Below are 12,676 nucleotides of genomic sequence, written 5' to 3'. Positions count from 1 at the left end.
AGGTTTATGGCTGTAAAATTTTTGTACAAGCAAGATAATCATGTTATCTACAACTTTTCTATAGAACATATCTACAGAAAACACAATTTAGTTCATCAAACATACAGCACACCGAAAACAGTACGTGCAGTCCAAAACAGCAGTCAATAAATTTCAGCTCCTATATAATTCAAGAATCAGTCGTGTTCTAGAGACTTGAATTATTCTAACACTTCACCATTGATTAGAGTTAAATTAGTCAAATTAGGACCATCAAGTTGACTCATAAATTTTATCCAAGTCATTTTGTGCGCTAGATTTACCATACTCAATTAACCACGCGTTCTCCACGATAATCAACATCGAAGCGCTTTTCACCCAATAATTTGCATTTTAGCTTAGACCTCACATGAGCACTAATACTTTTCACTCGCAATCATAACCATACACATAATTGCTTTAGGAACTTATTAGTTTACTCGAAAACATCTATTCAAGTCATAAACACAAGCATACACTCATTTGTGAAGCACAATTTAAGGAACGCCTAACGTGTAAAGACTCGACTTATAATTATAGAGGAAGTGATGACTACTTACGACATGTCATCACCTCTCTACATAAGCCCAAACAATTTCTACTAACGACTAAGAGTTCTAAGTATTAGACACACTGTCACTTTCCACGCGCAAATCAACCTCAACTTAACACTAGTGACACCGATGGATTTTTACTAAACGCATCAGGCACACAACCTTGTCTCGCATACAACCATGTTGTGGCGTGCACTCGAGACACTTCAACCAATGTGGCGCGACCACTAATATATGAACTCCGATACTCATGTTTTAATAATTCATCCTCTACGCAAACTAACATTCTCTAAACTACTCGTCACATCAATAAATATATCCCCTATATATTCATGAATTCCATCACATTGTATAAAACAATTATACTTTTCGCATAACCACCTATCGATGTATTTCCCAAAACAAAATCCGCATTTGTAACTTAGTTTTCGCATTAAACAACGCATCGCATATTTTCCGATCAAAATAAAAATACCTGAGTTCTTCTCTACTTCATTTTCTTTCGCCGCGAACTTTAATCCATACCAATACAATTTTTAAACATGCACCACATCGACCAAAACATAATTAGACAACTACAAATCGCATACCTCAAATAACCTCTTGTTCTCCAATCGCAAACGCGATTCTACCAATGCGCATAACCGAAACATTTTACACACATATAAACATGCAGGCACATCATCGACCGAATACGTAAGTAAAATAAATCGCAATCATACAAGGCGAACAACCTGGCCGACTCGTGCCACGCATGCATGCCATTAGTTTGGGCTCTTTGCCGACGAGCGATGCGCAAGGCGTGACGTCGACAAGGGCTGCGATCAAACGAAATACACAATCATTACACAATTTATTATGTGATTTATTGGTGCGGCCTTTTAATCGAACACAAAAAGGGCAGGACAACGGGGTCTCACCACGGGTTCCCACGATGGCACGTCGGCGCTGCGCAGATTCGGCGAAGCGAGACGCGGAGACAGTCAGACCGCGCAGATCGACGACGTAGCGTGGGGCTGTCCAACACCCACGCGGCGCCTTGGGTCGGGACTGCGCAGCCCCATGTCGGCGTACAGAAATCCGGAGCTTGCTGCTGGGAAGAGGGAGCCGAGCAGAGGGTCACTTGCAGGGGAAATGGAAGCTAGGGAGGAAGAGCTACTGCTCCCCTGCGGCCTTGGACACAGGAAGAAAGCTGGCGTCGAGTTCCTGGACATGGGGGTCGCTGGCTGCTGTTGGTCGAAGAGCAGGAGGAGGACGGCTGCGCATCCGCCGCGAGGGGTTGGGCTAGAGGATCCTGCGCTGGTGATGAAGTGGTGGCCGGACACTGCATGGTGGAGGAGATAGCGAGGGCGTCGCGCCATGGCCGCTGGCCGGAGCTAGAGCTGAAGCTCGGTCGGCAACAGAGGGGGCTCGGCCATGGGGGAGAAGGGGGAAAGAAGGAAGGGGAGCCGGCTGCCCTGCGTGGAATAGGAATAGGGAGGGCGCCGGGCAGAGGAGATGGGAGCGGGGAGCTCGGTGGCCACCATGGCTAGGCTGTGAAGCAGAGGGAGCTCGCAGGGGCGAACGCCAAAGGTGCCCTGCGCGCGACGAGGAGGAAGCCAGCAGAGAACTCTGCGGCGAGCGACAGCTAGGGGAAATGGAGATCCGCGTGGGGGGTGCTGGCAAACTCGCGGCAGGGAGGTGAGCTCGACCATGGGAATGGTGCTCACGCCATGGCTGGAGATTTTTCTGCGCCATGTACAGGGAAGGAGAGAGCTGTGCGTGTGGGGGAGAGGAGGAAGAAGGCTGTGGCGGCTGGGAAGAAATGGAGGGTGGGAGTGAAAAATTGCCAATTTGCAAGGGAGAGAGGTGCTATTTATAGAAGGGGCACTAGGGTTAGGGTTTTAAATGGGCCAAATGGGCTGGGTTGGGCTGGCCCAAACACGTTATCGGGCTGCGCTAAACATTTTCCGGAATAAAATGTTCCCGCGGAATTTGTCTGTACACAGAACAAAGCGAAATAGATTTCGGCGAACGGACGATTGAGCAATTAATTCGGCCGAGAGTCTAATTAGATTTCACTCGAAAATAATTCCCTACGCGTGATTCGAAAATAAACCGTCCTGAGATTTGATCGATTTTGGATTTTTAGTCGGAGAAAGCGAATTGTGATATTTAAAAAATCGTTGCCGATGTTGATTTTGAAATCGGATTGGATACAGAGATGCTAAGCTGAGTCGAGTAAGATTTGATCAGAGGACGACATACTGAGTATTTCTTTTGAGAGTACGGATTCGGATTAAAATAGTCGAACATCGTTCGAAGTTCGAGGAATTAGATTCGGGCTCAGATCAGATAACAGTCGTCGAGGGTTTGATTTAATGAGCTTTAGACAAGATTTATAAATCGAGATTGAATATTGAGATTACATTCGCGCCGAGAATAAAAGTTTTAACAGCTCCAAATTTGGCTGTTCTTGAGATTGAATAATTCCAAACTTGGTGAAATGTGGATAAATAATCTGGATAATCAGAGACATACGCGAGCGAGAAATAGAAATTTTCACTGAGCATCCGAGATTAGGATAAATCTCGCGACGTAACACGAAACTGACACCTGGGGTGTCACAGCCTTCCCCCCTTAAAAAGAATCTCGTCCCGAGATTCGAATGAGGATCTTCAAGGGTGGAGAAGCATGTAACGTCCAGGCTGGAGATAGATGCAAATTTATGAGATGGGATTTGACAAAAAAAACTGAAGATAGATTTGGGTAGAATATCGCGGCATGTTGAGACAAAATGCAGCGATCACTTTGAGAGGATGTTCACAAAAGAGAGCACATCGGTATAGTCCCATAATGGATCACGACTATTAACCGCGATACCAGCGCGTGCCGAAAAGCTCAACCATGTGTGCACCATAGTAGGCTCTCGGTCTCGTCGCGGCACCATCGGTCGTTAGTCATGACATCATTACCAAACGTAACCAATGAAAAAAAAAATTCACACAACACAGATAGATGGAGCCCATGAGAGTATGGCTCAGAAAATAAGAATGTGACCGGAGTTGAAGTAGAGATTGTTGGCAAAAGAGCATCACATGAGAATTTTCTTCAACTCAGAGAATTATTTTATGATCAACATGGAGATTATCAGATCAGAGATTTGCATGAGATTTGATATGAGGATGAACCGACCATGAGATCAAGATTGATGAGCTTTTAGAGACATGAGAGAATTAAAGTCAATAACATAATCCATTGAACCAAATGGATCCACTGCTTAGAGATAAAATCGATAAAACAGCGTCATAATCCTCAGAGAAGGGGGTATGAGAATGATCAGAAATGAGAGATTTAGGCAAGATCAACATCTGATACTTGAGAACGGGTTATAGCAGATAACCAGATAACGGGGCAGAATCAATAGGGGATCCCGAGATTCGGATGATAAAGCCAACATGATTCATAAGAAAAAGGATTACCAGATCCAGGTGAAAGGAGAGGTAGGCAACAAGATCAGCTGGATGATCAACAGGAATGTTATGAAGTTTTAGGGGCAAGGGTTTATGGAAAGAAACATGGCCTTGATAGGGTTTGCGCAACTAGACACCAAACAACATTTTTTGTAACATGTGCAGAAGGAGACTTGGGTTGATCTAGCGGTCAAGCTATGGGTGTCTATAAGTTGTGCAGGTGCAATTTCAAGCGTAAACACCTAAACAAGCACGTGATTTGATTTTTTTCTAACAAAGGTTTCACTTGCTAAACTCAAGGTTGTTTGGAGGGGGAAATCTTTTCATGAGCAGAACAGACAACATGTTTTTTTTTGTAAAAAGGGTTGAACATTCAGAATACCACCTAGATAGCACGGCAAGAGAGACACATAACACAACCTAACAAGACTTACCAATCTGACACGAGGTAAGACATTTCTAACATAGCAGCACATCACATTATTCACAAGTTCTTATTATTGGAATAAAGGTGAGAGAAGCATGTTGATGCACAAGAAACAATTATGCGACAATCATGATGCATGCTCATTCTAGTCGTCTTCTCAGACCTAACTAATTTTTCGGATGCTTCTACAACATCCTTATTAATAGTAGTAGTAGCCTTTATGGCCTATATAAATAGCCACCTAGCTACCCATCTATCTCCTAAGGCTTCACGTCCTAGGTCTATCCTTATCGTCCTGACGATCTATCCAACATTGGTTTCTAAGCAAGTTTTAGTTTTGAAAAGTTGGTAATTATGACTTATTGACTTCTCTGTAATGGTATTCGCTCCGATACCAGCTGTGGCGGAACCGCCCGAATTATTCCAGCTTAAGTGCCCAAGTCGCACCCTTAAGGGCAGCAACGCACTTAAACAGGAATAACCCGTCAGTCCCTCGGATCTAGTCCGATAAAGCCACTTACCAGGATCGAATACCACTAGCTCACTCGAAGGTGAGGCACAGAGAAATACAATAAAACATAATACCACAAATTTAATAAGTATAATTAGTGATTACATTATCGGAGTTTCAGAAATAATAACCATAAATTTTAATGCAGCGGAAATAACTAACGGAGAAAACCGAGTAACATGGCGAAGCCTGGCCACGCTACTCCTCCTGGTCCTCTCCTGCGGAAGCAGTAACCCACTCGACCATCTATCCCGGTGGCAGGGATGGAGGCCAAGTCACACCATCAACCAATCATCCTAAGGAGTACCTGCAAAAATTGTGCCACAAGCAAGGCTGAGTATACTAATACTCAGCTAGACTTACCCGGTGTGAGGAGTCTACTCCTCTACCTCTAGACATGCAGCTGTTTGGCGGAGGGGTTTGGTTTGCCAAAAGCACTAGCTGAGTCTAAAATCAAGTTTTAGCTTTTCAAGTTTTAGTATGCTCCTTTTTATACTAGGTGAGTACCTAGCTACTCATACATGGTATCAAACATTTTTACCAATCAACATCTTTTTGCCAGTCACCTCATTTCCACTTATTACTCAATGCAGTACAATGGATCAAGCAGTCTCATTAGCTGCGAGAAGCAGACGATTCGAATCGAGTTTTCATCCTTGCAAGGTAAACCTAAACACACGACATGTAGGGGCACTCCGTCCCCACACACATCAACCGTCCCCATCGATTCCCCGTCAGCAGATCAGGGCTCACCGCCTTGGCGTACAATGCCTCACTGACCCCGACTGGCCGTCGTGCAGTGACCGCACTTGTACCCACCATAACCGGAATGGGAGACCTCGTCTCAGGTCGCGTGAGGGGATATGTCCACTGCCAGGTTCACTCAGGTACTAGGCTTACCGATTTACCATATTTCTCGGCATATGTTTAGTACGTTCAAACGCTTGACACAGGTATCCGCACGTTAATCCTTATTCCAATTTTCATCTCGTAGACCACGCGTCCCCATGGACCCGTGTCCACAGACCAATCATCAATATGATATGAACGTGGGTACAATCAATGTCCTGACCTCGCGCGAGTGCTAGAAAAATCACTCGACTTCTACCGAGATCCCTAATTAGCAAAGCAGCTACTCGACCTAGCATACTAGTATCCATCTCAAAGGAATCCTAAGTTCATGCAACTAGGGTTTCAGGCAACTCCTACACTTAAGTGCACAGTACAAACCTACAAACATTAAGTGTAGTAAAATAGCATATATAAACGGTTATGCATAAAACCGGGGCTTGCCTTTTTAACACTTAGGTAGTGTTTGCTGGGGGAGGTACTCGCTTGGCGAGCATCCAGTGGTTAAGTCCATTCTTCAGGTCGTCCACCACGGCATCTTGTGGTTGGCACCACATCACTAGCTCGATCATCATCTCTCGGTCCTATATGAGGTGCAAGATGCATATGTATGAATATAATGAAAGTAGCACAAAAATAGCACAAGGTATACCAAGACACAGTGGCGAACTAAACATTAGTTAGTAAGACACTGCAACAACTATACGCAAACACTAGTTATTTATATGTCGTTGGGCACATGTAAACACTACCACTGGAAAGACGACGATCACTACCTACACTTAACCAACGTAACACGACATCACACGTACAAGCATTTATTTAATTGCTACGGCTTTTCCTTAGTTCTTCTATTGATCACACAAAAGCATTACCAACCACACAAGTCCAACCAAGACAACGTAAGCTTGAATACGACATAGGCATCACTAACTACGGAACTCCTATATCACAAACAACTAGAGAAGGAAACATATAAAACAGTACACACATTCATTATTAAGCTTAACCATGGCAAGTCTACATTACTTAAGAGCAAACCACACATTTTTAGCGACAAGGGGGAAACTAAACAATCAAAAGCGCACTAGCAGAATTTTTGGACAGCAATACAGCAGTCAATTGTTTCAGTCATAACTCACAAGATATTTACTCAAAAATAGTAAACTAGGACTTTCTAGAAAGCTTGAAAAGTGCTTTACAACTTTGGTATTGTCATCACAGCATGATTAAACACTTAGCAAGGTCAAAAGGTGTTAACACAACAGTGCTGTCCAGATTTGGACAGATTCAGACTTATGACTTTAAAAATTCATAACTGAAGATTCAGGCATCCAAACAAGGTGATCCTAGACTTTCTGGAAAGGTAATAAAATTGTCTACATATCACTTATAAACATCTTAAGGTGACTCAATAGTTAACTAAGGATAAAATACACTAGAAGGCTTTGCTGTCCAGAATTGGACAGATTCAGTCTTCAGACTTCAAACATCCATAACTTAATCTTCAGACCACCAAAAATAGTGATCCAAGACTTTTTGGAAAGCTTGGCAATCGCACTACATAACTTTTATAATCACCAAGAAGTGATTCTGTGCTTAACTGAATCAAACAACGCAGTTTTTAAAATCTGTTCTGACAGAGGACAGAACACAGCAATCAGTTTGTAAATTTCATAACTCTTAAACCGTCAGGCCTTTAGTTATGAAATTTTAACACAAGCAAGATCAGAAAAGCATCTACAACTTTCTTATAATGACCATGAACAGATTGCAACACTAAGTTGAACAAACAACACAGTTTCTGAATTCTGTACAGAATTTGGACAGATTCAGTTGCTGAGCTTGTGAAAAGCACAACTCCTAAACGATCAGGTTTATGGCTGTCAAATTTTTGTACAAGCAAGATAATCATGTTATCTACAACTTTTCTATAGAACATATCTACAGAAAACACAATTTAGTTCATCAAACATACAGCACACCGAAAACAGTACGTGCAGTCCAAAACAGCAGTCAATAAATTTCAGCTCCTATATAATTCAAGAATCAGTCGTGTTCTAGAGACTTGAATTATTCTAACACTTCACCGTTGATTAGAGTTAAATTAGTCAAATTAGGACCATCAAGTTGACTCATAAATTTTATCCAAGTCATTTTGTGCGCTAGATTTACCATACTCAATTAACCACGCGTTCTCCACGATAATCAACATCGAAGCGCTTTTCACCCAATAATTTGCATTTTAGCTTAGACCTCACATGAGCACTAATACTTTTCACTCGCAATCATAACCATACACATAATTGCTTTAGGAACTTATTAGTTTACTCGAAAACATCTATTCAAGTCATAAACACAAGCATACACTCATTTGTGAAGCACAATTTAAGGAACGCCTAACGTGTAAAGACTCGACTTATAATTATAGAGGAAGTGATGACTACTTACGACATGTCATCACCTCTCTACATAAGCCCAAACAATTTCTACTAACGACTAAGAGTTCTAAGTATTAGACACACTGTCACTTTCCACGCGCAAATCAACCTCAACTTAACACTAGTGACACTGATGGATTTTTACTAAACGCATCAGGCACACAACCTTGTCTCGCATACAACCATGTTGTGGCGTGCACTCGAGACACTTCAACCAATGTGGCGCGACCACTAATATATGAACTCCGATACTCATGTTTTAATAATTCATCCTCTACGCAAACTAACATTCTCTAAACTACTCGTCACATCAATAAATATATCCCCTATATATTCATGAATTCCATCACATTGCATAAAACAATTATACTTTTCGCATAACCACCTATCGATGTATTTCCCAAAACAAAATCCGCATTTGTAACTTAGTTTTCGCATTAAACAACGCATCGCATATTTTCCGATCAAAATAAAAATACCCGAGTTCTTCTCTACTTCATTTTCTTTCGCCGCGAACTTTAACCCATACCAATACAATTTTTAAACATGCACCACATCGACCAAAACATAATTAGACAACTACAAATCGCATACCTCAAATAACCTCTTGTTCTCCAATCGCAAATGCGATTCTACCAATGCGCATAACCGAAACATTTTACACACATATAAACATGCAGGCACATCATCGACCGAATACGTAAGTAAAATAAATCGCAATCATACAAGGCGAACAACCTGGCCGACTCGTGCCGCGCATGCATGCCATTAGTTTGGGCTCTTTGCCGACGAGCGATGCGCAAGGCGTGACGTCGACAAGGGCTGCGATCAAACGACATACACAATCATTACACAATTTATTATGTGATTTATTGGTGCGGCCTTTTAATCGAACACAAAAAGCGCAGGACAACGGGGTCTCACCACGGGTTCCCACGATGGCACGTCGGCGCTGCGCAGATTCGGTGAAGCGAGACGCGGAGACAGTCAAACCGCGCAGATCGACGACGTAGCGTGGGGCTGTCCAACACCCACGCAGCGCCTTGGGTCGGGACTGCGCAGCCCCATGTCGGCGTACAGAAATCCGGAGCTTGCTGCTGGGAAGAGGGAGCCGAGCAGAGGGTCACTTGCAGGGAAATGGAAGCTAGGGAGGAAGAGCTACTGCTCCCCTGCGGCCTTGGACACAGGAAGAAAGCTGGCGTCGAGTTCCTGGACATGGGGGTCGCTGGCTGTTGTTGGTCGGAGAGCAGGAGGAGGACGGCTGCGCATCCGCCGCGAGGGGTTGGGCTAGAGGATCCTGCGCTGGTGATGAAGTGGTGGCCGGACACTGCATGGTGGAGGAGATAGCGAGGGCGTCGCGCCATGGCCGCTGGCCGGAGCTAGAGCTGAAGCTCGGTCGGCAACAGAGGGGGCTCGGCCATGGGGGAGAAGGGGGAAAGAAGGAAGGGGAGCCGGCTGCCCTGCGTGGAATAGGAATAGGGAGGGCGCCGGGCAGAGGAGATGGGAGCGGGGAGCTCGGTGGCCACCATGGCTAGGCTGTGAAGCAGAGGGAGCTCGCAGGGGCGAACGCCAAAGGTGCCCTGCGCGCGACGAGGAGGAAGCCAGCAGAGAACTCTGCGGCGAGCGACAGCTAGGGGAAATGGAGATCCGCGTGGGGGGTGCTGGCAAACTCGCGGCAGGGAGGTGAGCTCGACCATGGGAATGGTGCTCACGCCATGGCTGGAGATTTTTCTGCGCCATGTACAGGGAAGGAGAGAGCTGTGCGTGTGGGGGAGAGGAGGAAGAAGGCTGTGGCGGCTGGGAAGAAATGGAGGGTGGGAGTGAAAAATTGCCAATTTGCAAGGGAGAGAGGTGCTATTTATAGAAGGGGCACTAGGGTTAGGGTTTTAAATGGGCCAAATGGGCTGGGTTGGGCTGGCCCAAACACGTTATCGGGCTGCGCTAAACATTTTTCGGAATAAAATGTTCCCGCGGAATTTGTCTGTACACAGAACAAAGCGAAATAGATTTCGGCGAACGGACGATTGAGCAATTAATTCGGCCGAGAGTCTAATTAGATTTCGCTCGAAAATAATTCCCTACGCGTGATTCAAAAATAAACCGTCCTGAGATTTGATCGGTTTTGGATTTTTAGTCGGAGAAAGCGAATCGTGATATTTAAAAAATCGTTGCCGATGTTGATTTTGAAATCGGATTGGATACAGAGATGCTAAGCTGAGTCGAGTAAGATTTGATCAGAGGACGACATACTGAGTATTTCTTTTGAGAGTACGGATTCGGATTAAAATAGTCGAACATCGTTCGAAGTTCGAGGAATTAGATTCGGGCTCAGATCAGATAACAGTCGTCGAGGGTTTGATTTAATGAGCTTTAGACAAGATTTATAAATCGAGATTGAATATTGAGATTACATTCGCGCCGAGAATAAAAGTTTTAACAGCTCCAAATTTGGCTGTTCTTGAGATTGAATAATTCCAAACTTGGTGAAATGTGGATAAATAATCTGGATAATCAGAGACATACGCGAGCGAGAAATAGAAATTTTCACTGAGCATCCGAGATTAGGATAAATCTCGCGACGTAACACGAAACTGACACCTGGGGTGTCACAATATTGTGCACAAGGTCGATTCATGTGGGTACAGAGTGTTTCTGACCACTAGTTTTTATGTATGTTTCTTGTCCAAAACCATGTATTTTTTGTATACTGTCTTGCTTTTATGTGTTTAAACTAATTTAATCATTTATCATTTCTCTTTTTTCTTTATTCTCCAAACTAGAAAACACATACAGTTCAATGTATCAACGTGTGAAGCAGTACTCAACGCTGATAAATCTGAGACAGAAGACTTCATATATGTATGGAATCATCTGATGTCTGAGTGCGGAAACTATGATTGTCAAGAGCAAAATCGGTTATCAGACCTTTTCCTGAACCCACTTTTTCATACCTACAATTTTTAACTTTCCATCATCTGTAGTTGCAATCACTAGGACACATACTTTGTAACTGTCTATACTTTTTTCTTGCAACTTCTTTTTCATATATGTTTTCCATTTTTTCGTAATTAGTTTTCTACTCCTTCCTTGCACCAGGTTTTTGTCCCTATCAAAGATGGTGCTCACTATTTTGTATATTGCTTCAATTTTATCCATAAGTGTATTGATGTGCTGGACTCGAACGACTACTTCCTGAATTGTTCTAATCAGGAAGAACGACACAAGGCTGTCTTTGCCAAAATCCCAATCATTGATGCAGCCTTCCAGAAAGTTTCCAACCTCAAGTTACCCAGAGTTAGCAAGTGGAGGCGGCCTTTTATTGATGTGCCAAAGCAAGCAGGTCAAAGCGATTGTCTTTTTTTTGTATGGAAGTACATGGAATATTATGACGGGGACAAAATGACCAAGGAAATCAATCCGGTGAGCCATGCTGTCATCTGATTTTCTATCTGTTTTGGTGCTTTTTTTGCGTGTTTTCTATGTGTGCATCATAATATAGTCACTGACCATTATGTTTTTTATGCCATTGCAGTTCAAGGGCCCGATATATAGATGTGAGTTGTTGCATTACCAGATCTTCCACCCTTTGAACCAAGCTGAAATTCCTGGATCGCTGGATAAGTTTAGAATTGGTGGTCGTCCGGTGCCAATTGAATGGGATAGTAGTCAGTCGAACAATTAGATTCATGCAAAAACAATCAGTTGTGTTATGCAGTAGCCAGAAACTTTTAATGTTGTGTTTTGGTTCTGTATACCAGTATTGTTGGAAGCACACTCCAGTAATGTTGTTTAGGTTGCAACCAGCGCACTGGTTCCATTTGCAACTGGTCTATTCATCTAGTTGTTATAGTACTCTAAACTGCAGATCCAATATTATTTGAAAAATCCCAGTCATTGCAGTTGCAACCAGTGTATGTTTTAGAGTTCCAACTGGATTATAATCGTAGTTGCAAACAGTGTATGGTTTTGCAGTTGCAACCAGTGTATATGTTGGTGTTTTGTACCCACCGGCGAGGTGGAGCCCTTCCATGTGTGAGGCAGGAGCCACCCGGACGAGGCGGGGCCCGCTCGCAGTTGCAACCAGCGTATATGTTACAGTTGCAACTGAAATTGTAATCGTAGTTGCAACTGACCATCACCACTCTCCTTTTTATTTCTATGTGTGTAACCAGCATGATGGCAAACTTTGCAAACCTGTTTATGAGTAGTAGCAACTGTTATATGACAATAAAACAAGATAGATTTTAATTATATGTCGAGACATAAACAGATAACACAGATTCATGTATTATCCAGTGTATACATACAGTTGCAACCAGCGCAACTACGATGTTGCAATTGGTTGGTCATGTGTGTCCAGTGTTTTCAGAATAGTCACACAGTCATTATTGAGTTTAACTTACACAGAGTTATAAAATAAGATA

General features: G+C 43.2%; 1 protein-coding gene across 1 annotated transcript; it reads right to left on the bottom strand.

Annotated features, from left to right (window-relative positions):
- Positions 1-6,370: 6,370 nt before the first annotated feature.
- LOC111590138 (uncharacterized) lies at positions 6,371-9,768 on the bottom strand. Its single transcript, XM_023301051.1, has 3 exons — positions 9,177-9,768; positions 8,991-9,074; positions 6,371-6,395 (listed from the first exon to the last, which is right to left on the bottom strand). Exons 1-3 carry the CDS (start codon positions 9,614-9,616, stop codon positions 6,383-6,385), a joined length of 537 nt encoding a protein of 178 aa, XP_023156819.1. The 5' UTR covers positions 9,617-9,768; the 3' UTR covers positions 6,371-6,382.
- Between the last annotated feature and the right edge of the window lie 2,908 nt (positions 9,769-12,676).

Source organism: Zea mays, chromosome 9 (genome assembly GCF_902167145.1).
Source record: "Zea mays cultivar B73 chromosome 9, Zm-B73-REFERENCE-NAM-5.0, whole genome shotgun sequence".
Taxonomy (NCBI): Eukaryota; Viridiplantae; Streptophyta; class Magnoliopsida; order Poales; family Poaceae; genus Zea; species Zea mays.
Note: the sequence above shows the minus strand (reverse complement) of the source record. Positions and strands in the feature narration are given on the sequence as shown.

Bases quoted from the DNA above. Each gene is read 5' to 3' on its own strand.
- LOC111590138 (XM_023301051.1), bottom strand. From the start codon at position 9,616: ATGGCGCGACGCCCTCGCTATCTCCTCCACCATGCAGTGTCCGGCCAC. The intron at 9,075-9,176 runs GTGAGACCCCGT...GTTTGATCGCAG, and splicing joins TGCCATCGTGGGAACCCGTG to CCCTTGTCGACGTCACGCCT.